Genomic DNA, 9,409 nt, shown 5'->3' with positions numbered 1-9,409 from the left:
CACGTTTAACTTACATTTGTTGCCATTGCATTGATTGTATGGAACTTACAGGTCCTTCAGGTCAAAAAGGCGAAGAGGCAGAGCAGAGAAAGGAGGCAAACAGACTGTGAAAGTAAGCACAAGTGCAGGCTGTTCTTGATCTATACTGAACCAAACCTGTTTTGTTCAATTGTGGTGTAGTCGTTGAAAAAACAATACATGTTTGATTCTCACTTTTATTTAAAGTATATTAAACATTTATTAAAAATGTCAGCTCAGAAAACAACAATGTCTGCATCACTATAGGTACACTGCAGTGACTCTAAATTAGGAACATTCAAAATAAATGTGAAAACACATTCATATACAGTACCAGTCAATAGTTTGGACACACCTAATCATTCAAGGGTTTTTCTTTATTTGGACTATTTTCTACATTGTAGAATAATAGAGAAGACATCAAAACGATGAAATAACACATATGGAATCATGTAGTAACCAAAAAAGTGTTAAACAAATAAAGATATATTTAGGCACCCTTTGACTTGACAGCTTTGGACACTTCGCATTCTCTCAACCAGCTTTATGAGGCAGTCACCAGGTTGCAGATTTCTGAATTGTTAACTAAAATTATAAATGAGCTAACTGTTAAAATTATACATTTTTAAAAACAATACTAAACATGCACATCCAAACAACAGCACAAAAACATCAATGTCATCACATCTGGCCAGACCTATCTCCAGCACCAGCGTCAATTTCTGCCACATGGCCTAAAACTGCACCATTTAGTTTCTCTCTGTCACCCACGCACTTTCAACATTTAGATAATAAAGTATTTGACCTTTCCATCGTGTTAGCGATGGACGATTGGTTGATTTCCAGTTAAGTGTGCATTTTTTTCAAGATGGTTGATGAGAAAAGTATCATCCAGCCCGTCGGGTATCTCACTGCTCATTCATATGCCATGTCTTGAAATATGCAGACAGACGGATTAAAAGTACATTTACATTTTGATACTTCTGACAGACAACTTTCTAACTCCGCCCAAAACTTTTGGACTTTATAGCATTCGCAGACGGCATGGGTTATTGAGTCATTCGTTTTACACTTATACAACAGATGGGTCTAATCCTGAATGCTGATTGCTTAAAACTGCATTCCAGCCTGTGTCTATTCCACAAGTTACCACCGGCTAAATCTATGTTAAAATGCCTATTTACTCTGTTCCATCTGCCTGTGCAATCCTCTGTCTCATCAGCCCAGCCAGGCAATGTATAAACTTGATCTCCACTATAAAAAGCATGTAGACATTATTTCCCATTTCTTTTAAACTAACATCTAGTTTTCAACATCGGAGATTTGTATAAATCTTGCTGTCGGTCTCTCCGACATTTGCTAAATTGTTTCAATATTAAAATTCGATCTCTACCTGTCCCATAGTAATGAACGTGTTGGGATGAGACAGACAGGTAGGCAGCTTTTCTCAGCCAGTTCGAAATCATGAAATCAACATAATTTTTATGGATATACAAAGAACTAGCAATAGAAAACATGTCTAACAAAACCATGTGCAGCTAGTTTGTAGTGTTACCCACTTCAGTTTAAAATGATTGTGTTAGCTGTGTTGAGCTGTGTTGTTGGCTAGCTCTTGAGCAACAGTGTCCTCACGAGAGAGAGCAGATTTTCTATGCCAGGTGAAATCGCGCATCATAAGCTCATTGTTATGGATGTATCCAAATAAATATCACTAGAAAACAACAAACAAATGCAGCTACTTTGTTGTTTTTCTGTCTGCACTGATTGACATGACTAGCTAGCTAGCAAGGGATAAGAACATAGCCAGCCAATATGGCATTGGAACATAGATACAGAACAAAAAGACTGAACTACTGGGTTGCGTCTCTGGCAACTGAACAGATAGAAAGAACGACCAGGCGGCTTGGGTAGCAACCCTAGATTTGTGTCGGGACTATATCTTGTGGAAGGATGAAATATCATGAATAAATTAAAATATTTTTTTGTTAATGAAAATATGTCAATCATTATTTATATATGTTGGTAACCCATTGTATAAAAGTGAAAATGCCCTCGAAGTCGCTGTTTAGAGGATATATTGGCACGGTTCGACTTGGTCTCAGGCCGTGCCAATATATCCTCCAAACAGCGGCTACTCTGGCATTATTACTTAATTAAAACACGACTCTGCCATTTTGCTGTAGAATTTGTGATTTTAACTTGAATAATACATTCTATACATTAGTTTATACTGGATTATGGGTCATTTTTGCTAACTGTAATTTCGTTGGAACATCACTAACATTCCCTCTGTCCAATATCATCAGTTATTTTTAAGTCTTGGAGGAATTGAAACTATTTTTTATTTGCCCATATAAACTCAGTTATGACGGAGTATACTTACAAAAAAAATGTATTCAGTGGGATAATTGGTATAAATATAAGAATGAATTGTTAATATTTAATTGTGCCATCCTTCGTGTGTGTTAAGAAAACCATAATTTTGAACCTTTAGGGACCATTGTTAACCTTCAGAGAACATTTCCAGAACCTTCAGAGAATGTTGCCTACACTGTAACCTTCAGAGAAGTGCCCTGCTATCTTTGTAAAACCAAAAGAGAATGTTATAAGAATGTTAAGAAAACCATCAGTTTAAACCTTTAGGGAACATTGGTGCAACGTTCGGGGAACGTTCCCACAACCTTCAGGGACTATTGCCAGAACCTAAATGTGTTATCTGGGTATGTCTGTGGTTGAAAAGGTATTGACATTGTTCATTAACATGCTATAGTAAGCGTTTCTGTTTTAAAATGGGTCCGTAAACTCTTGCAGCAGAGGAGAGCAATGTTTTAGCTACATTTTGCCTCCAAAAAGTAAATATGTTAAAACAAGGGGTGGAACTTGTTCAGTATTGTCAGCTGATTTAGAATTACATTTTTATAATTTTCCTGGCATGTTCTGTTGAGGCATTGACGAATAAAGTCAGAATCTTCAATATAAAGCTAACTTCACTGCAGTAGTAAAATAGATAAGTGTTTAAGATTTGTATCCCTGAAGTTTTGCCCAGCTGATTATAGCGAAGAAAATATATCTGCATTTCCCGCTGTGTAAACACGTTGATTCTCATAGCAAATCATCTCAAGATAAAGCCTGATAAACTTGGGGAATTGATATTCAAGGCTTAAATAGAAAAACCTTTGTCAGGAACCAGGACTAACACCAGGACTAATAAATCCAATGCAACTGCATGTTTTACAAGCGGTACAGCGTTGTAAAAATACTTCAAAAGTACACCTTAAGTCTTTTTAGGGGGTGTGTGTACTTTACTATTTATATTTTTTACGTTTTCTTTTTATTCCATGAATTTTCCCTGTCACCCAAAATAACTTGTTACTAAAATGGGCTCCCAAGTGGCGCAACGGTCTAAGGCACTGCATCTCCATGCTAGAGGCGTCACTACAGACACCAGGCTGTATCACAACCGGCCGTGATTAGGAGTCCCATAGGGCAGCGTACAATTGGTCCAGCGTCGTCCGGGTTTGGCTGTCATAGTAAACAAGAAATTGTTTTTAACTGACTTGCCTAGTTAAATAAAAGTTACATTTTAAAACATTGACACTTATCAAATGAACATCCCTGGTCATCCCTACTGCCTCTGATCTGGCAGAGTCACTAAACACAAATTCATTGTTTGTAAATTATGTCTGAGTGTTGGAGTGTGCCTGTCTATCCTTAAATTTAAAACATACAAACAGGAAAATCATGGCATCTGGTTTGCTTAATATAAGGAATGTTAAATGATTTATACTGTTACTTTGATACTTACAGTGCATTCAGAAAGTATTCAGACACCTTGGATTTTCTACATCTTGTTACATTACAGACTTATTCTAAAACTGATTAAATAAATGTTTTTTTCTTCATCAATCTACACACAACCCATAATGACAAAGAAAAAACAGAAATACCTTATTTACATAAGTATTCAGACCCTTTGCTATGATACTCGAAATTGAGCTTAGGTGCATCCTGTTTCCATTGATCATCCTTGAGATGTCTCTACAACTTGATTGGAATCCACCTGTGGTAAATTCAATTGATTGGACATGATTTGGAATGGCACACACCTGTCTATATAAGGTCCCAAAGTTGACGGTGCATGTCAGAGCAAAAGCCGAGCCATGAGGTAAAAGGAATTGTCCACAGAGCTCCGAGAGAAGATTGTGTCGAGGCACAGATCTGGGGAAAGGTACAAAAACATTTCGGCAGCATTGAAGGTGGGCAAGAACACAGTGGCCTCCATCATTCTTAAATGGAAGAAGTTTGGAACCACCAAGACTCTTCCTAGAGCTGGTCGCCTGACCAAACGGAGCAATCTGGGGAGAAGGGCCTTGGTCAGGGAGGTGACCAAGCACCTGATGGTCACTCTGAAAGAGCTCCAGAGTTCCTCTGTGGAGATGAGAGAATCTTCCAGAAGGACAACCATCTCTGCAGCACTCCACCAATCAGGCCTTTATGGTAGAGTGGCCAGATGGAAGCCACTCCTCAGTAAAAGGCACATGGACAGCCTGCTTGGAGTTTGCCAAAAGGCACCTAAAGTCTCTCAGACCATGAGAAACAAGATTCTGTTCTGATGAAACCAAGATTAAACTCTTTGTAGGAAACCAATGGTGAAGCATGGTGGTGGCAGCATCATGCTGTGGGGATGTTTATCAGCGGCAGGGACTGGGAGACTAGCCAGGATCAAGGGAGAGAAGAACAGAGCAAAGTACAGAGAGATCCTTGATGAACACCTGATCCAGAGTGCTCAGGAACTTCAGACAGGGACGTAGATTCACCTTCCAACAGGACAATGACCCTAAGCATACAGCAATGACAACGTAGGAGTGGCTTTGGGACATGTCTCTGAATGTCCTTGAGTGGCCCAGCCAGAGCCCGGGACTTGAACCAACTACAGGTGTGCCAAGCTTGTACCATCATATACAAGAAGACTCGAGGCTGTAATTGATGCTAAAGGTGTTTCAACAACGTACTGAGTAAAGGGTCTGAATACTTATGTAAATGTGATATTTCCATTTTGTTTTTTATACATTTGCAAAAAAATCTAAACCTGTTTTTGCTTTGTTATTATGAGGTATCGTGTGCAGATTGATGAGGGGAAAAAAACAACTTAATACATTTTAGAATAAGGTTGTAAAGTAAAAACATGTGGAAAGTCAAGGGGTCTGAATACTTTCCGAATGCACCAAGTATATTTTTGCAATTACATTTACTTTTGAATCTTAAGTATATTTAAAACCAAATACTTTTACTCGAGTAGTAATTTACTGGGTGACATGCACTTTTGAGTCATTTTCTATTTTAAGGTACAGTATCTTTACTTTTACTGAAGTATGACAATTGGGTACTTTTTCCACCACTGGGTGGACACGGCACACTATTGTAGTTTTGCGGAGAGAGGATGGCGGCAATTTATTTTCTCGCCTAGATTGGCAGAACGGCAAGGACTGGGCCTGGTTTCCTTTTCGCAAACTTAGACCTGAGGGGTATACAACAAAGCAGGATCAATGAGTTAACTTAATCACATAAAAATATATTTTCCTGCAGTGTGGATTTATTCAAGGATTCTCTGCAAAGTGTGTTAGCGCATGTATTTTTCAAGTATCTTGACTGGGTAAAACTCTTTCCAGACTGGGAGCAGTGGAAAGGCTTCTTCCCTGCATGTCATCTCATGCATTTTAAGGTGTCCTAACCGGGTAAAAGCTTTTTCACACCAAGAGGATTTGAAAGGATTATTTATCTCCTGTGTGTGTCATCTCATGTGTTTTCAGTCTCCTTAACCTGGTAAAACCTTTTCCACACTGAGAACATTGGAATGGTTTTTCTCCCGTGTGTATTGTCATGTGATCTTTCAGATGAGATGACTGGATGAATCTCTTCCCACACTGAGAGCATTGGAAAGCCCTCTGCCTCTCTACTAAGTGTGTTCTCTCATGTGATTTCCGGTCCCCTGATGAGAAAAATTTCTTTTCACACTGAGAGCACTGATACGGCTTCTCGCCAGTGTGTGTTCTTTCATGCACTTTTAGATGCCCTGATCGCCCGAAACCCTTCCCACAATGAGAACAGTGGTATGTTTTCTCTTCCCCTGTATGTATTCTCTCGTGCTCTTTCAGGCCCCTTAACTCAACAAAACCCCTTCCACACTGTGAGCAGAGGTGAGGCTTCTCTTCTGTGTGTGTCCACTCATGTGTTTTCAGGCTTCCTAACTGGGTAAAACTCTTTCCGCACAGGGAGCACTGGAAAGGCTTCTCTCCTTTGTGTATTCTGTTATGTTTTTTCAGGCTCCCTAACTCAGTAAAACTCTTTCCACACAGGGAGCAGTAGAAAGGCTTCTCTCCTGTGTGTGTCCTCTCATGTGTTGTCAGGTGCCCTAACTGGGTAAAACTCTTTCCACACTGGGAGCAGTGGTGAGGCTTCTCTCCTGTGTGTATTCTCTTGTGCATTTTTAAGTTCCCTAAATGGGTAAAACTTTTTCCACACAAGAAGCATTGGAAAGGCTTATCTCCTGTGTGTGTTCTTTCATGGTCTTTCAGGGTCCATAACCAAGTAAAACCCTTTCCACACTGAGTGCATTGGAATGTTTTTTCTCCTGTGTGTGTTCTCTTATGCTCTTTCAGATGAGTTGACCGGATAAATCTCTTTCCACACTGAGCGCATTGGAAAGGCCTCTCTACAGTGTGTGTGTTTTTTTTTCCAGTGTGTATTCTCTCATGCGTTCTCAGGTTCCCTGACTGGGTGAAACTCTTTCCGCACTGAAAGCAGTGGTACGGCTTCTCCCCTTTATGCGTTCTCTTGTGGTCTTTAAGGTGCCCTAGCCGGGTAAAAGTCTTTCCACATTGGGAGCAAGGGTAAGGCTTTTCTCCTGTGTGCGTCCTCTCATGTGTTTTCAGGTGCCCCGACTGAGTAAAACTCTTTTCACATTGTGAGCAGTGGTAAGGCTTTTCTCCTGTGTGTATTCTTTCGTGATCTTTTAGGTTCCGTAACTTAGTAAAACTCTTTCCACACTGCGAGCAGCAGTGTTGTCTCGCTGGTTTGGGCATCTCTGGGTCTGGTTCCCCTGAAGTACACTTTCTGCTGTTCGAGTGAGAGTCAAGTCTCTCTCCTGCCAAAGACAAACAGAGTGTTTAGTTAAATACTAAACAGAGACCTGAATGAAACATCCATATGATAAAATTGTCTTCCAATGAGATTTAATCAAGACTAGATCCATCAATAAAAACAGCAGCGCACGTCATCACAGAATGGCAGTCGTATTTTGTAGCCTAATAAAAACAAAACAGAACTTGACTGTTATGCATTTATTAGACCTAATGGACAACAATTACAGTGTTTACAAACAATGGAGTAAAACAAGCTTACATTTGGGGTTCTGAGGGGTATATTACAAAGTTAGCTAGATCTACTTATGGTGTTCTGAAGTAAGCCAGCTTCAGTTATCTTCACATTCCAGCAGGCTTCATCCACGTTACGGATGTGGATATTGATCCTGCAGCTGCCACTAACTCCAGCCAGGCATGCTTGTCCATGTGGCACGTGGACAACCTAGTGAGTCGAACGCCTAACTATTTATTGATACAAACCTGAAAAAGGCAATCCATGGGCGAGTCAGTGCCACGTTTACATTTTTGCCCGAAATGAAAATGAAAGTTATCCTGCAATTTCAGCAGGCTAAGGTGGGAAATACGCTATTAGAAGTGCCGTCTGTCTTTTATTGTATGTGTATCATAATGCCATCATTGATGTGCTTATCAATACACAAGCATCTTCTTTCCGACTCCTTTCATTTTATTCATATGAAAGTTTTAATGTGCATGATGTTTCAAATGCATCCTGTTATTCCTAAATGTGGCGTGATATATATTTTTTACACAACAACATTTTACGAATAAAATATTTATTTCAGTCATCTTCCTCATATTGTTGAGAATGAAGGGGGTGATAACGCACTTTGAACTCTATTTAAACAAACTTAAACGTAGCAGTATATCTTAACACTGGCTGTAGCACTATAGGTTCGAGGGAGAGTGTCAGGAAAATGTATTGTATTTTCACAATCCGGAATTTTGGGCGCAGAGTCAACACCCACTGCCATCCGTTCTATTGGCCAACGTGCAATCATTGGAAAATAAAATCGATGAGTTATGATCAAGATTATCCTACCAATGGGACTTGAAAAACTGTAAAATAATATGTTTCACCGAGTCGTGGCTGAACAACGACACAGATAATATAGAGGTGGCGGGATTCTCCATGCAGCGGCAGGACAGAGAAGCTACATCTGGTAAGACGAGGGGTGGGGATGGGGGTGTCTATTTGTCTATAACAGCTGGTGCGCAATGTCTAATATTAAAGAAGCCTCGAGGTATTGCTCGACTGAGGTAGAGTACCTTATGATAAGCTGTAGACCACACTATCTACCAAGAGAGATCTAATCTATATAGGGATGAAATGGTTACGGGTTTCACAATAAACCACTGTAAAATTCCCTGACGGTTAGTATTACCATTTCAAATTGTAATTATCATTAAAAACGTTTTTTGATTACCGTGGTTTGAAAAACTCACAGTAAATACTGTCCAACATCAGCCAAAGTTAGCAACAGTCTAGTGCTGGCGCAGCATGCAACGTGGGTTTTGTTTTGTGTGAAAACATGGCGGAAGGCAGTGACAGAGCTCAGGAGATTTTTCAGCCTTCTAAGAGGAACAAATCTGAAGTGTGGTCATATTTCGGGTTTTACAAAAGTGCTGAGGGAAACTTAATCGAAGATGTTCACCCTGTCTGCAGAACATGCAACAACAAAAAACACTGCAACGAGGGGCCATGCATCAGAGCTCCCTCACCTTGCCAGGGTTGCAAGGAAGCTTTTGTGCATCCCAGCAACCAGCGTGCCATCAGAGGGAGTGTTCAGTGCCAGCGGGCACATAGTCGTCGCTCTGGATAAGAGCGTCTGCTAAATGACTTAAATGTAATGTAAATGTACTTAAACCGGACAAAGTAAATATGCTGACATTTTTACATTTCAATCTCAAGTGAACAAAAATGCCAGCAGCACCCTATTTCTTTATGAAGGAGAGAACGAACATACAATCAATGCTGTTCATTCGATTTGTTTACATATTTTGTGTTATTTTAATATCAACAGCTGCACATTGGATTTGTTTACATATGGTTGTATTGTTCTTACATGCACATTGCTTTGCTTGTGTTGCTTTTATATGCACATTTGATTTGCTTATGTTCATGGTTGTGTTCACTAAAACCTGCACTAGGGAAACTTTTACCTCTCATGGCCACATCTTTAATGTTAATGTTGTTATTTTAATGTTTATGCACACACAAGTGCATAGTG

General features: G+C 39.8%; 1 protein-coding gene across 1 annotated transcript in view; it reads right to left on the bottom strand.

Annotated features, from left to right (window-relative positions):
• Positions 1-5,211: 5,211 nt before the first annotated feature.
• The window catches only part of LOC124003724 (oocyte zinc finger protein XlCOF6-like), a 30,191-nt gene continuing 25,993 nt past the window's right edge, over positions 5,212-9,409 (bottom strand). Inside the window, exon 4 of the mRNA XM_046312269.1 lies at positions 5,212-7,162. Coding sequence (XP_046168225.1) covers positions 5,790-7,162 — 1,373 coding nt within the window. The 3' untranslated portion in view covers positions 5,212-5,789. The remainder of the gene's footprint in view (positions 7,163-9,409) is intronic.

The sequence above is a fragment of the Oncorhynchus gorbuscha genome, linkage group LG18 (assembly GCF_021184085.1).
Source record: "Oncorhynchus gorbuscha isolate QuinsamMale2020 ecotype Even-year linkage group LG18, OgorEven_v1.0, whole genome shotgun sequence".
Classification (NCBI taxonomy): Eukaryota; Metazoa; Chordata; class Actinopteri; order Salmoniformes; family Salmonidae; genus Oncorhynchus; species Oncorhynchus gorbuscha.
Note: the sequence above shows the minus strand (reverse complement) of the source record. Positions and strands in the feature narration are given on the sequence as shown.